At 41.7% G+C, this 16,352-nt stretch overlaps 1 protein-coding gene and 1 pseudogene across 3 annotated transcripts; both read right to left on the reverse strand.

Annotated features, from left to right (window-relative positions):
* Positions 1 to 441: 441 nt before the first annotated feature.
* On the reverse strand, positions 442 to 2,409 carry LOC120055176 (annotated as a pseudogene).
* Positions 2,410 to 8,304: 5,895 nt separating this feature from the next.
* Positions 8,305 to 12,017, reverse strand: LOC120054435 (nicotinamide riboside kinase 2-like). Of its 3 annotated transcripts, none has more exons than XM_039001853.1 (8): positions 11,793 to 12,017; positions 10,804 to 10,894; positions 10,285 to 10,333; positions 9,892 to 10,066; positions 9,466 to 9,537; positions 9,218 to 9,324; positions 9,002 to 9,087; positions 8,305 to 8,913 (listed from the first exon to the last, which is right to left on the reverse strand). In XM_039001853.1, exons 1-7 carry the CDS (start codon positions 11,816 to 11,818, stop codon positions 9,002 to 9,004), a joined length of 606 nt encoding a protein of 201 aa, XP_038857781.1. In that variant the 5' UTR covers positions 11,819 to 12,017; the 3' UTR covers positions 8,305 to 8,913. The 3 variants fall into 3 exon arrangements, with proteins under 3 accessions (XP_038857781.1, XP_038857780.1, XP_038857782.1); XM_039001852.1 differs by having other exon boundaries at positions 8,305 to 8,916; positions 11,793 to 12,016; XM_039001854.1 differs by lacking the exons at positions 10,285 to 10,333; positions 11,793 to 12,017 and having other exon boundaries at positions 8,305 to 8,916.
* Positions 12,018 to 16,352: the final 4,335 nt, after the last annotated feature.

Below are 16,352 nucleotides of genomic sequence, written 5' to 3' on the forward strand. Positions count from 1 at the left end.
GCAAGGAGGCCTACAAACCTGACTCAGTTACACCAACTCTGTCAGGAGGAATGGGCCAAAATTCACCCAACTTATTGTGGGAAGCTTGCGGAAGGCTACCCAAAACGTTTGACCCAAGTTAACAATTTAAAGGAAATGCTACCAAATACTAATTGAGTGTATGTAATATTCTGACCCACTGGGAATGTGATGAAAGAAATAAAAGCTGAAATAAATCATTCTCTCTACTGTAATTCTGACATTTCACATTCTTTCAAATAAAGTGGTGATCCTAACTGACCTAAGACAGGGGATTGTTACTAGGATTAAATGTCAGGAATTGTGATAAACTGAGTTTAAACGTATTTTGCTAAGGTGTATGTAAACTTCCGACTTCAACTGTATGTATGGCTCATTTAAATGGTAAACAAGACTCGTCTGTCTTGGTTATCATTTGCAAGTTCATAGTAGCAGAAAATGGCCCCCTCCATCAAAGCAATTTAGGATCAACTCCTGTGGAATCAATGACACAAACACATATTTCACAGTACCAGAAATAAAATGTGTACATAAATGATATACGGAAAGTCTCTATGACTTACAGTTCCTGGCGTGGACATAGGTTCCTTTGATCCTGATGTCACACCTCACTATCAAATCAAATTTCAAATCAAATTTATTTATACAGCCCTTCTTACGTCAGCTGATGTCACAAAGTGCTGTACAGAAAACCAGCCTAAAACCCCAAACAGCAAGCAATGCAGCTGTAGAAGCATGGTGGCTAGGAAAAACTCTCTAGACAGACCAGAACCTAGGAAGAAACCTAGAGAGGAACCAGGCTATGAGGGGTTGCCAGTCCTCTTCTGGCTGTGCCGGGTGGAGATTATAACAGAACATGGCCAAGATGTTCAAATGTTCATAGACTATGTTGTTTGAGAAATCCGACTCCTGCACTTGCATAGTTGGGTTCACCATCACCAGGTATGACATCATGAGGCAAGATAGGACAATGACATGTTGCTAGTTAGGCAATAGATTTTGGAAAAATGAAAAAAATAATATTGTTTCCAGGTGGCACATCTGTGATGTCAATCCACTGGCAGTCAATGTTGTCATTGTAGGTGTCATAGCAACCAGGACCCAATCCATGCACCAAACACATGTAAAAGCTGATGTGATTAAAAACACAAACTGATTGACTGGTTGATTGATTGATCGATTAAACTATCAGAGCTTGTGTGTGTGCAGTGCAAGCCAAGCGTCTGCGGACTCTTGGGTCACAGCTGGTGTCCTCCTGACAGAAGCTGGCCTTGTGTCCCTCTGCCACCTTCCTGCCTGTGATGACATCCAGCAGATCATAGTTACTGAAGGCCTTCATGCTGTGGTAGTACTGGTGGCAGCTGTTCCATTAACACTGGTGTCTGGGTTTGACTGGAAGGAAGTCAGCTGTCCCCTGGTTCTTCACCCTTTGGGGAAACCTCAGTCCTGTAGTCTCTGACACCTGGTCGATATGTTGACCTCAAAATAATGTACTTTACATAATGACTAAGACCAGGAGTTTCTCCTGACAGTGTGACCTGACCGTAACTTTCTTGGTCAGAAAAAAATCCTGGCCCCAATTATGACTGATAAGTGCATGGAAAGTCATTTGAATTATCATTAATGACAACTTAATAACAACGTCATAACAAGTTAGTATTAGTTCACCTATTATGCTTTAGAATACACTGAGAATGAGTGTACTTTTGACTTTCATTTGGAGTTTATTTTACTTGGTAGAGCAGAGAGAGAAAATCTAGGTCGGATGCCAGGTTGTATGGCGCTCTATTATTATACTATTACTCCCGAGCCGGCCAACGCCAAACAAGTCTGGTCCATACAACCAGTCTGATTTCTACCTAATCAATCAAATAACTGTAGATGTCATTTGTGACATAATACATAGATGATGTCAAGGTAAATGTTTTAGCGCAATTGATCTTACACGGATATGCATAATCAACCATAAAACATGAACTCCTACCATGACAGACCGTTTTCCTCTGCAGCACATCTCAGGGCATACATCTGTACAAGTTGGATATAATAAGCAGCTTGGATATAGTAGGGGCCAGGAACATGGTCTGGGAGACCAGAGAAGAGAAATCACAAGCCATCCATGTTAGTTGTATGATTTCCAAGGAAGTGTGAGTGTTTTATAAATTGTTTGTAATATGCTGTACTTTTATCTGGATGTAAAAAAATAATGCAAAACAAATACTCTATAAGGTATATTGTCACATCACCATCTACTTTACCGTTATGAAATAATCTGGTGCCAGAGCCTGTTCTCGGTGGATGACGCACAGGTGCTGTGCTTCTCCCGACTAACGGGTACATGTTATAGAAAACTGCATTTTGGTGTTTTTTTGTTTGGATTGGTGGGATCATCAGCTATCATATTATTACTTTAAATCTTTCTTGGTTGCTGGGGCTGCGAGCGAGTCATTGTTGGGGCCGCGAGCGAGTCCACGCCATTGTCAGAAAGCGCAGTTGGAGATGCATTTGATTCTGGAGCTGGAATGCGTCTGGATGAGGAAATGGAATCGGAAGCTTGGGCAGTGCGCTGGGCGTGTTGTCTAGTGTTTGCATCATCGGCGTTATTCATGTACCCAGATGTGGGTGCCTGGGTTAATGCTTATTGCTTCTGGTCTCTCGTGTCGCGCCTGGTTTGTGCCGCGACCATGCGTAATGTCCTCGCTCTTAACTGGTGACGCAAAGACTTGTCGTCGAACCGGCAGGCTGACATCATCCCGAGCAGGGTTTCGTCCTCCCCTCGGGATCCCACTGCCTGAGAACTCCCGGAGAGCACCGAGACCGGTACCGTTTGAAGTGGATCCGGTGCCTCCTTGGGGAGGCAGACGCGCTCCTGGGTATCCCGCCACCGGCTCCGTGTCCCTCGGGGATGTTTCTGGCTGCGCTCGTGCATTGGCGGCCAATGGCGAAGATGTAGTGACCAACATCGGAGCCCAGAACCAAGACGTCTGACTCACTGTTCAGCATATGTTGGGTTTCGATCGAATGCTCTCCTCCAGATTCAATGTTCTAGTTCTAGAGCAGGGTTCTCCAACCCTGTTCCTGGAGAGATACCCTCCTGTAGGTTTTCTTTTCAACCCCAGTTGTAACTAACCTGATTCAGTTTATCAACCAGCTAATTATTAGAATCAAGTGCGCTAGATTAGGGTTGGAGCGAAAACGTACAGGAAGGTAGCTCTCCAGGAACAGGGTTGGAGAGCCTTGTTCTAGAGGATCTATTTGGTGCAGAAGTTGGGTGATGACTGTTAAAATTCCTCTCGGTGGTCAGGTAGAGCTCAGCAGGTAGTCTTCTCGCCTGGGCCGGTGCGTGACGTTCAGACCCGGTGCTGTGTAATCTATACATCCGACCGTTGTTCTCCCATTGGATTATGTGTCTCGCGTGCGTAAATGGAGCTGTCCCTCCATGGTTAAAATTATCCGAACTATACCAAACTCTGAGACTACATTTTTACAGAAGTTATTAATGTCAAAGTGATGCTGGGATACGGGTGATGTTTTGTACACACTTGATTCCGTCATGCAGTTGCGCACCACATCTCCACAGTGAATGTCAGGTATAACTACTTGGAAGGTGGAAATGTAGGCACTCACTTTCATATAATTAGTTTGTCTACGCATGCACAGACAGGACCAATGGCTTATTTTACAAATACCATGTTTAACTTAACCGTCAGTCTATATAACTATTTACACTTTGGGCATAGGTGGTAGGTAGCCCTTTCTCAGTGCACGTTGAGATTTTGTACTGAAAGGGCAAGATATCTAAAAGTAAAAAAAGTGATTTTAGTTTTTTAAAATTGTGTCCCTGATTGGTCATCCAAATTTGATACATTTTTTGTCAAATATCATGACACACCTTTCGGTATTAATTGGGAACTTCTGTCACAAGTGACTAATCGTCATCATAAGCAATACGTTTTATACGTGGATTAAATTGAAAGCATTCATAATACTTGAGTAGAAAATGAGTCATAGTAGGAGCTATTTGCATCATGAAAATAAGCACACAGGCAGGTATGCGCGCGCTGCGGCTGCATGGCTCTGTGAGTTCCATTCACACGGTTTATTTTAACGGTAAATGCCACACGGTAAAATCACACAGTGGGCTTTGTGTTACCTCACACTACTTCTCTGAAATACTGTAGTGCAGTACCATACAGTTGAGGGATAACAATAGGGGTTATCCAGTTCTGTTTCTCCATGATTCTCTTTAATTTAGGAACTCGATTACCACCACAAAAACTTTGCCACATGATGGCAGTGGAACTCTAGGGAAGGTAGTCTGTTAATTTACTGAGTGGAAAAATCGTAGTGCACTTACCTGTAGTCAAGTTTACCCCTGTGCTGTTCTGTACAAGGTAGCAGTCATAGAGTTAGACAGAGGACTCTAGATGGATAAAACCTGTTTGGGCATGGACATTGATTGTCACCGAAGGCTTCAACTGGGTGGGACTTCCTAATGGTTGAGGAAGAATCACATGATTCCATCCAGTCATCAGGAGGGATCTGCCAATGAATTATATTCATGAGCAAACACTAGGTGGCAGTATGCATCCTTTCAGTTTGTTTGCCAACTCGTACATGTAGTAGAAAAAAATGTACTACTTCAAAATGGAAATTGCCTCAATGGCACCATCCATGTGATCACAGAGCCATAATGGGACACATAAATATGATATCTGTATACACTTAATTTACTTCAAGAGCACCATGATAGATGACAAGGTTGACATCTAAATGAGGGTTTATTTTATAACCATAACATCTGCAGTGAAGAACAAACATGCAATACTTTTTGCCAGTATTACCCAGACATTAATTATATAGACCGTGAAACTGATCTGCATCTCACTTAATGGTTTATGATGATTGGACATAATCATTATGGAAGTCTTGGCTGCTGTCAAACAGCGTGAACTTTTCCTTCCTCAGAGATGTGATACCTAACAGGTCAGATTTGTTACGGTCCTGGTCAGATATGTTACATGAAGCCTTCACGTCAGATCTGTTACAGTGCAGGGGTCTTAGAATAGTCTGTAACTGAAGAGATCTAATTATCCCTGTCCAATGGCAGTATACAGTAGAGTACAAATGCCTGTATGTTATGAATAGTATGATCAAAAGAGTATGTAAGCTATTGCATATACTGTGCATAAAATGTCTCCATGACCACTTCTGTGGTATACCATTATAACATATACATTGGATTTAATAGAGTAAATATACAGCTCAGTTCTGTGCCAATGCAACTTGGATGCAACAGTTGTCCAGCCATTATATGTTGCAAGGTGACAGAGGATAGGGACAGTAGGTTTCTGTGGGAAGGCACGAGGTTTATTGTGCGTCATTCTGTTTCCACTCATTATATACGTGATTGAGAGGGTGTAGAGTGGCTTCATAAGAGCCCATGATTGAGAGAGCAGGTCTCACCGTTCCCCTAGTTTGTCCCCCTCTGATGCATTGTGTACTTCCGCTGGAAGAGAAGCAAGGTTGGCTGCAACCTGGTCTCAGAGCATTTCATATATTTCTGTACGTAAATCTGGGACACTCCATTTAGTACGATATGTTACGTTTCGCATGGTATGTACTGTAATAATTTGTGATTGTCCAACACCCTTTTCGTATATGTTAAATATTACAATTTGTATTATTTGCAAAACATTTATGAATTCTGGCTAGGTGGCTAACGTTAGCTAGGCTCAGGGTTAAATTTAGGATTTAGGTTAAAGGGTTAAGGTTAGCTAAAAGGGCTAGCTAACATGCTCAGTAGTTGCAAAGTAGCTATAAAGTAGTAAGTAGTTAAAAAGTTGCCCGTGATGAGATTTGGACTCGCAACCTTTGGGTTGCTAGACATTCGTGTTACACACCCACCTATCCACCCTGACCATTTAATTTTTGCCATAAGTAACCATTTGTCTTATGTAACTATACCAAACGTAACATATCATACCAATTTGAGTTTCCCGGATTTACGTTTGCTATGTTATGTTTAGTCTATGAAACAAGGCTGAGGGTAGGGAGCTGCCTGTCAGTCAGAAGGTTAGCTATGGGCAACAGGCCAGTCATGCTGTGGATTAGAGGGTGGGGGTGTCCATCTTTATACAAGTACAATATGTCCTCCCCTTACAATGCAGGAATCCCAGCTAAATATAAACACTCCGCCTGTCTATGTCCACAAGCACTCAAAGCCTTGTAGCAATGTGTATTTGAGGGCCTGTCTTCCAGAGGGCAACCATTACAAGGTTAGCTGGCTGCGTTAACTGGATGTATGTCAACGGCTGGTTACTATATCAGTCTCCTACAGGCTCCTCACAGCCCTTCCCCCCTGTCACCAGGTTTTGTTTATTTAAAGTCAATGGGGCACAGGTCACAGCTAGCATTGCAGGTAGAACTCTGGAAAGTCACTATGTTAGCTGCCAGTAGTTGCTATGAGAAACCATACTATTGCCATGTTATTACCACTGTGTTGTAAAGTGTTAAGCTACCATAAATTATTGTATATTTCAAACAATTTCTTCACATTTTTGATTAGTTTAATTATTTCCATGTTTTATGTTCATTGCACCAGCTAATATTCTGTGTAAACAACCCCCCTCATCATCTGTAAACCAGATTTGTAAATTTATTTCAAACAAGGTGGAGTTGTAGCATTTTGTTCAGAAACATTTTGGTACTTCACTGTGGTATAGCAATGACTGTTATAATCGTTAACAAGTTCAGTAGCTATAAATTAGGATCAGTCCTTAAACAAATACAATTCTTTGTTCCAAAAGGGCCTCAACAGATACGAGAAAGACTGTAGACGAAAGGCACAACACTCAGAGAGAAGCACCATCGGTCAGGCAGTGACATAATTATTAAAATCAAACAACAATGTCTGTGTTGTTGCTTCAATAGCCTAACCATGCCAAACATTACACAACTAGTATATTACCAAAAGAAAACAGATTAACACTCCTTTGTTTCAACCCTAGGACAGCGAGGGGATCCTTGTGAGTGTACAGACTAGTTTTGGCAAGTCGGTTAGGACATCTACTTTGTGCATGACACAAGTAATTTTTTGAACAATTGTTAACAGAGATGAATTTCATTGTATCACAATTACAGTGGGTCAGAAGTTTACATACACTAAGTTGACTGTGCCTTTAAACAGCTTGGAAAATTCCAGAAAATGTCATGACTTTAGAAGCGTCTGATAGGCTAACTGACATAATTTGAGTAAATTGGAGGTGTACTTGTGGATGTATTTCAAGGCCTACCATCAAACTGTGCCTCTTTGCTTGACAAGCACTGGGAAAATCAGAAGAAATCAGCCAAATCCTCAGAAAAAAAATTGTAGACCTCCACAAGTCTGGTTCATCCCTGGGAGCATTTTCCAAACACCTGAAGGTACCACGGTCATCTATTCAAACAATAGGACGCAAGTATAAACACCATGGGACCACGCAGCCATCATACTGCTCAGGAAGGAGACGCGTTCTTTCTCCTAGAGATAAACGTACTTCTGTGCGAAAGGTGCAAAATCCCAGAACAGCAAAGGACCTTTTGAAGATGCTGGAGGAAACAGGTACAAAAGTATCTATATCCACAGTAAAACCAGACATAACCCGAAATGGAGGGAAATTATGTGGATATATTGAAGCAACATCAGTCAGGAAGGTAAAGCTTGATCACAAATTGGTCTTCCAAATGGACAATGACCCCAAGCATACTTCCAAAGGTGTGGCAAAATGGCTTAAGGACAACAAAGTCAAGGTATTGGAGTGCCCATCACAAAGCCCTGACCTCAATCCTATAGATAATTTGTGGGCAGAACTGAAAAAGCGTGTGCGAGCAAGGAGGCCTACAAACCTTACTCAGTTACACCAGCTGTCAGGAGGAATGGACCAACATTTACACAACTTAGTGGGAAGCTTGAAATATTTGACCCAAGTTGAAAAATTTAAAGGCAATGCTACCAAATACTAATTGAGTGCATGTAAACTTCTGACCCACTGGGAATGTGATGAAAGAAATAAAAGCTAAAATATATATAATTCTCTACTATCATCCTGACATTTCACATTCTTAAAATAAAGTGGTGATCCTGACATAAGACAGGGAACTCCTACTTGGATTAACTGTCAGGAATTGTGACAAACTGAGTTTAAATGTATTTGGCTAAGGTGTACGTAAACTTTAACTGTATTTACTCATACCCCATGTACCACAATTAAGTTGAGAATTGTAAATAAAGACAGGACACAGGAGTAACATTGAAAAATCTGAACCCATTTTAAAATTGGAGACGGACAATTTACTTGCCAAAACAAAGCCAAGTACATACTAACAAAGATGACTATATTATGAATATAATACAAGTGACCGCTCTATTCTAACAAAGGAAATACATGTCCTCAAAGATGGAAGGCAAGCGGCCAGTTCAGGTGGGACCCTTCTAGACCATGAGAGGGCAGAGGCACAACTCCAATAAAGAATATTTTTTATAAAATCTCAAAGTTATCAAAATGCCATGTGCATCCACTTATATCAGTGCCTTTGTAACAATGTAAACATCTATGATCAAATAAGCCTCATGTAGAAATTTGGCAATTCACATTGATCTCCATACAAAAATATTTTAATTGACAGATGGTCAGAGTTTGTCCCTCTCCCTCAGATACTAGGCAGTGGTTTGGTTAACACAAGTAAATGACTAACAGATTGGATAAGAAAACAAACAGAAATGATTATTCTGTAAAACATAAGTTAACATTCCTTCAATATAATTTACACAAGAAAAAAATGCGCTAATTAAAAAAAAAATCTCTTCAGTCTTGATGCTATTTACAGGTCTATACATGTTTGGAGATGGAGTTCCTGCTGTACAAACAGAAAGGTAAAGTTCACTCAATTTAGCGTCAACACTTAAAAGACAGAAGTCAGACACACCAGTGTCACCTCTTACCTATAAACGATTCAACAGTGTATTCTGGATGTCCTCATACACCTGGCTGTAGATCCCTTCTTCTGATTTCAAGCCATCCAGATACGCTATAGCAAAGTGTAAACCTTGATCAGGACATTTGTCAAAGGGAAGTCATAGCTACTAGCACCAAAATGCCTACAAAAACCAATAACGTTCACCGACAAATGGAAAAGGAGACAAAAATGTGTAATATACCAATGTCTAAACAGCTCTCGACCATCTCATTCCTGTGCTTCAAGTACATGGGCCACACATGGCCTTCAAACAGGCCAGGGGGGTCAGGGACGGTGTATTGTCTTGTACTTAAAAAAAAGGAAACAAACTTATGAATTTAGCACAACTTTCAATTAAATAAATATTTGTGATTTATTAATCTGGCCAGAACGACAACCATACTATAGCTACATATGAATATTAGTGATCTGAAATCACCCCATTCCCACCTTCTCCTCCGTTTGCACTCTTCGTATGGAATGGAGATGTAGTAGCACTTGTTGTACACGTCCATCAGGGGTCTGGGAAGGAACATGACAGAACTTTTAGTTCTACTCAACTCCACCAATGTACAATTGAGGCTCAATTGAGGCACCATAATACAGATATAGCACACTCCTGGAGACCACATCCATTCAGTTGACATCCTCTTAATCTAGCTAGCTGACAACACAGCCCACACGTGTCACTTGGACACCGGTCCAAATATTTGTCGTCATAACTCTAAAAATCCAGTTTTGAGCGAGCTTGCAAGCATTAGATGTCATAGTAATAGGGGACAAGCTATTTGAATACATGTCGCACAAACCAGCTGATTACACTCCTTCCCCATTAGCTAGTACATTTCCAGTAAGCAGTGGTGCAGATGAACTCACCTGTAGTTGTACAGAAGGAAGCCCTCTACGATCAGAATGTGGATCTGCTGCTCTGGGTCGGCAACCTCTGTGGAAGGGGACACGTTGACACCGTGGGAGTGTGCAAACTTCACTGGGTTCTCACTCCAGCCTCGAATCGTGTTCACCATGGCATCCATGTCCAATGCTGTGATCACTGCATAGAACAGAGAACGGCAGAGGGGAAAGAAGTTTAGCAAAAAGGGACACACCTGGATGAAGTGTATTCAGTCTTGTTTAATGGGAATTGTGCTCTAGGGTAGTATTAATATTCATGCATGTACTATCAAATGACATTTATGGGGATGCTGTGTTACACTAAGGGGCAAGTAAAACGATCAGTTATGAGTCTCCTACAGTGAATTCCAGGCTTACCATCCCACTGTCTAAAGCCGTCCTCCCCGACTTCTATCTGGTCAGGTTTCTGAAATAATACCAATAAAACATTGCTGCAAGCGCAGGCTGATCTGAATACGGGCAGATCCCATACATGCTGAACACTGCAAGACATGCACACCTAGCTGGAGCATGCAGGTATAACATGCACAAGAGCATTGAGAATCCATATATAACCAGAGACCAATAAAACAGGAAACAAAGCACAAGAGCAGTGAGCTACTCAGCACAAGTTCTGATTCTGTACAGGTTAATGCAGTTAAATTTTTTAAACGCGGCAATAAGCAAGGCGTGTGTGTGAAAAGACAACTGGCGGAGTCTTAGGCATGTCAGTCCTAGGTTAATTTACAGCATACTACGCAGATCTAATAAAAGGGAAGGACAGGTGACCGTAGATGGCATGCATCATGGCTATTGGTTAGTGTGTGAGGGATATTTTCCCTTAACAAGGTCATGCAAATACAACACTGTAGAGACGTTTTAGGAGACCAAGTTTACCTTGAAAAAGTCATCTTGATGCACCACACAACAGTTAGGTAGTGACTTGATCAGCCTATTCGTCAAAGTGGTTTTCCCACCATTAGTCACACTGAAAATAGATAAACATGACATGCGATTTAGCAAGGCGTCCGTGTATTCAAAGTCTGAGCGGTCTATACATCACTCATCCGCATACCTTGCAGGTATTATTGCAGTAAGTTACTTAGATATCAGTCAACATTGTATGCAGTAGCTAGCTAGTAACCTAACCATTGTGGCGGGACAGAGCACATAGCTGGCTACCTAAAATAGCAAGGTCATCAAATGTCAACTACTCTAAATAAGTTTGCAATCAAACGTTTTATAACTAGCTAGGTAAGTTCGCTAAGTGGATCTCTGAATTTAGTCAGAAGCTTTGAAAACAACTTGGAACGTTGCCAGTCCTACATTTAGCGTTAGCTAGCCTGATATTCAGCCAAGTCAAATTTTTACATTATAGTAAAACATAGCTGGCAAAAAGCATTATTCATGCTTAATAAACATGTATAATACAAGTTGCCAGCAAGGAGTATGACGCTCACGTTTGCAAATTTCGAAACTGAGACTCCCTCCAATGTGTTCAACGTGAAAGTCCGCGCTGGAATTTTAAATCTCCCGCCCGACTACGACAACATACAAACGTGCAGGCGATTTGCTAAGACCAAGTCCCCAGTTAACTACCTACAGTACATGGCGTTAATAAATTGCCCTGGTAAAAGATAAAACTCCCTGAATCCTTAACGTTTCTTATTTTTTATAATTAACTTAATGTTAGACGAAAAATTCAACAATGAAAGGTAACTAACGTAACGCGTTAGCTACCTAAGTAAGATGGCATGTGTTGTTTAGATTTGATACCTGTGTTACGTTTAATAAACTAATGAATTTATAAAATGTTCTACTCAAAATATACATGTGTATTATATAATAAAACAGATTTTCGAACGACAGATAAAAACTTAACTTACCCGCCAATTCCTATAACGTATTTCATTTTGAGTAGGTTTTTGAAACTTCTGCTCCTAGTCCCAGCTAAAGTTACACTCACAATGAATAACAAAAACAATCCAAATAATACGAGGAAGGGAGTAGCTCAAGTTTCGGTGTTTTTTCTCCAGTGTTGTGGCAGAGCCCAGCTGTCTTTACTATTTCATTGATAAAGAGGCGCGAGCCCTCAATTTGTAGACAACTGTGACTTGCGTCAAACAGACGTACACCCGCGTGAGCTCAGATTTGTGTCGTTTTTACAGTGACCAATCACTGTCCAAGAACACCCAACGACTCCAATCAACCTCCGCGTTCCGCAAAGATTTGCATATTCATTTTTATTTAATCTTTATCTAAACAGGGAGTCACATTGAGATAAGAAATCTATTTTACAAGAGAGCTCTGTATACATTACAATAAAAACAGAATAATGAAACATACACATATATGTGTATAAAACAATATAATTCAGCACACAATACAAAATAAACATACTTTAAAAAAGCAATCACATTCAACTACATAGAGGTCCTCAGTCAATAATTTAAACTGCCTGAGAGGCACCAGCACATGTAACTGCAGTGAAATTATACTGTCTTTGTATACAGTGAGGGGAAAAAGTATTTGATCCCCTGCTGATTTTGTACGTTTACCCACTGACAAAGAAATGATCAGTCTATAATTTTAATGGTAGGTTTATTTGAACAGTGAGAGACAGAATAACGACAAAGAAATCCAGAAAAACGCATGTCAAAAATGTTATAAATTGATTTGCATTTTAATGAGTGAAATAAGTATTTGACCCCCTCTCAATCAGAAAGATTTCTGGCTCCCAGGTGTCTTTTATACAGGTAACGAGCTGAGATTAGGAGCACACTCTTAAAGGGAGTGCTCCTAATGTCAGTTTGTTACCTGTATAAAAGACACCTGTCCACAGAAGCAATCAATCAATCAGATTCCAAACTCTCCACCATGGCCAAGACCAAAGAGCGCTCCAAGGATGTCAGGGACAAGATTGTAGACCTACACAAGGCTGGAATGGGCTACAAGACCATCGCCAAGCAGCTTGATGAGAAGGTGACAACAGTTGGTGTGGTTATGGAAGAATGGAAGAAACACAAAAGAACTGTCAATCTCCCTTGACCTGGGGCTCCATGCAAGATCTCACTTCGTGGAGTTGCAATGATCATGAGAACAGTGAGGAATCAGCCCAGAACTACACGGGAGGATTTTGTCAATGATCTCAAGGCAGCTGGGACCATAGTCACCAAGAAAACAATTGGTAACACACTACGCCGTGAAGGACTGAAATCCTGCAGCGCCCGCAAGGTCCCCCTGCTCAAGAAAGCACATATACATACCCGTCTGAAGTTTGCCAATGAACAACTGAATGATTCAGAGGACAACTGGGTGAGAGTGTTGTGGTCAGATGAGACCAAAATGGAGCTCTTTGGCATCAACTCAACTCGCCGTGTTTGGAGGAGGAGGAATGCTGCCTATGACGCCAAGAACATCATCCCCACCGTCAAACATGGAGGTGGAAACATTATGCTTTGGGGGTGTTTTTCTGTTAAGGGGACAGGACAACTTCACTGCATCAAAGGGACGATGGACGGGGCCATGTACCGTCAAATCTTGGGTGAGAACCTCCTTCCCTCAGCCAGGGCATTGAAAATGGGTCGTGGATGGGTATTCCAGCATGACAATGACCCAAAACACACGGCCAAGGCAACAAAGGAGTGGCTCAAGAAGAAGCACATTAAGGTCCTGGAGTGGCCTAGCCAGTCTCCAGACATTAATCCCATAGAAAGTCTTTGGAGGGAGCTGAAGGTTCGAGTTGCCAAACGTCAGCCTCAACCTTAATGACTTGGAGAAAATCTGCAAAGAGGAGTGGGACAAAATCCCTCCTGAGATGTGTGCAAACCTGGTGGCCAACTACAAGAAACGTCTGACCTCTGTGATTGCCAACAAGGGTTTTGCCACCAAGTACTAAGTCATGTTTTGCAGAAGGGTCAAATACTTATTTCCCTCATTAAAATGCAAATCAATTTATAACATTTTTGACGTGTTTTTCTGGATTATTTTGTTGTTATTCTGTCTCTCACTGTTCAAATAAACCTACCATTAAAATTATAGACTGATCATTTCTTTATCAGTGGGAAAATGTACAAAATCAGCAGGGGATCGACTACTTTTTTCCCTCACTGTACATGGGGACACATGGTGAATGATGTGTAATGTTATGACATGGTTCACCTACCTTCTTCGCCTGCTTTGAGGAAAGCACAGTTCCACTGACGAGGCCTGCTACCAAGAACTGTGGGCTCTTCTTCTCCGTGGCCGACGCGAAAAATACATTTAATCGTGTTAACCCACGCAAGGCTGCAGGCCCAGACGGCATCCCTAGCCGCGTCCTCAGAGCATGCGCAGACCAGCTGGCTGGTGTGTTTACAGACATATTCAATCTGTCCCTATCCCAGTCTGCTGTCCCCACATGCTTCAAGATGGGCACCATTGTTCCTGTACCCAAGAAACTAAAGATAACTGAACTAACTTGAGAGACTAGTCAAGGATCATATCACCCCTATCTTACCTGTTACCCTAGATCCACAGACGATGCAATCGCCATCACACTGCATACTGCCCTATCCAATCTGGACAAGAGGAATACCTACGTAAGAATGCTGTTCATTGACTATAGCTCAGCATTCAACACCATAGTACCATAGTAAGCTCGAGGCCCTGGGTCTGAACCCCGCCCTGTGCAACTGGGTCCTGGACTTCCTGACACCTCCACTTCGCTGATCCTCAACACTGGGGCCCCACAAGGGTGCGTGCTCAGCCCTCTCCTGTACTCCCTGTTCACCCATGACTGCATAGCCAAGCATGCCTCCAACTCAATCATCAAGTTTGCAGACGTCACAACAGTAGTAGTGCCAAGAAAATAACCTCTCACTCAACGTCAACAAAACAAAGGAGATGATCGTGGACTTCAGGAAACAGGAAAATTCCAGAAAATGATGTCATGGCTTTAGAAGCTTCTGACAGACTAATTGACATAATTTGAGTCAATTGGAGGTGTACCTGTGGATGTATTTCAAGGCCTACCTTCAAACTCAGTGCCTCTTTGCTTGACATCATGGGAAAATCAAAAGAAATCAGCCAAGACCTCAGAAAAAATTGTAGACCTCCAGGTCTGGTTCATCCTTGCTGAGCAAACGCCTGAAGGTACCACGTTCATCTGTACAAACAATAGTAGGCAAGTATAAACACCACTGGACCACGCAGCCGTCATACCGCTCAGGAAGGAGACGCGTTCTGTCTCTTAGAGATGAACGCACTTCGGTGCGAAAAGTGCAAATCAATCCCAGAACAACAGCAAAAGACCTTGTAAATAATGCTGGAGGAAACAGGTACAAAAGTATCTATATCCACAGTAAAACGAGTGCTATATCGATATAACCCGAAAGGCCGCTCAGCAAGGAAGAACCCACTGCTCCAAAACCGCCATAAAAAAGCCAGACTACGATTTGGAACTGCACATGGGGACAAAGATCGTACTTTTTTGAGAAATGTCCACTAGTCTGATGAAACAAATATAGAACTGTTTGGCCACAATGACCATCGTTATGTTTGGAGGAAAAAAGGGGCGGCTTGCAAGTCGAAGAACACCATCCCAACTGTGGGGGTGCTTTGCTGCAGGAGGGACAGGTGCACTTCACAAAATAGATGACATCATGAGAGAGGAAAATTATGTAGATATATTGAAGCAACATCTCAAGACATCAGTCAGAAAGTTAAAGCTTGGTCACAAATGGGTCTTCCAAATGGACAATGACCCCAAACATACTTCCAAAGTTGTGGCAAAATGGCTTAAGGACAACAAAGTCAAGGTATTGGAGTGGCCATCACAACGTCTTGACCTCAATCCTATAGAAAATTTGTGGGCAGAACTGAAAAAGCGTGTGCGAGTAAGGAGGCCCACAAACCTGACTCAGTTACACCAGCTCTGTCAGGAGGAATGGGCCAAAATTCACCCAACTTATTGTGGGAATCTTGTGGAAGTCTACCTGAAATGTTTGACCCAAGTTAAACAATTTAAAGGCAATGCTACTAAATACTAATTGAGCGTATGTAAACTTCTGACCCACTGGGAATGTGATGAAAGAAATAAAAGCTGAAATATATCATTCTCTCTGCTATTATTCTGACATTTCACATTCTTTAAAATAAAGTGGTGATCCTAACTGACCTAAAACAGGACATTTTTACTAGGATTAAATGTCAGGAATTGTCCAAAACTGAGTTTAAATGTATTTGGCTAATGTGTATGTAAACTTCTGACTTCAACTGTATATCCTTGAACAGATTATTTTAATTGCTTTAATTGATAATTTAGTTGCTATTGGTTGCCTGCAGTACCCCGGCCAGCTTTCAACCTGAGTTACTCAATGAGAATTAGCAGCACCGAGCTAGCCTGCAACATCACTTCCTGGAGTAGCTCAAACTGCGCATGTTATGTCTCCATGAGACGCCAACTT

The sequence above is a fragment of the Salvelinus namaycush genome, chromosome 10, assembly GCF_016432855.1.
Source record: "Salvelinus namaycush isolate Seneca chromosome 10, SaNama_1.0, whole genome shotgun sequence".
Classification (NCBI taxonomy): Eukaryota; Metazoa; Chordata; class Actinopteri; order Salmoniformes; family Salmonidae; genus Salvelinus; species Salvelinus namaycush.

What these genes read in the sequence shown, in the direction of transcription:
- LOC120054435 (XM_039001853.1), bottom strand. Translation starts at nt 11,818, where the DNA reads ATGAAATACGTTATAGGAATTGGCGG. An exon ending in TTCCTTCTGTACAACTACAG is followed by an intron (nt 9,538 to 9,891) that starts GTGAGTTCATCT and finishes GTTCCTTCCCAG; the next exon opens with ACCCCTGATGGACGTGTACA. An exon ending in CGAGAGCTGTTTAGACATTG is followed by an intron (nt 9,088 to 9,217) that starts GTATATTACACA and finishes ACTTTGCTATAG; the next exon opens with CGTATCTGGATGGCTTGAAA.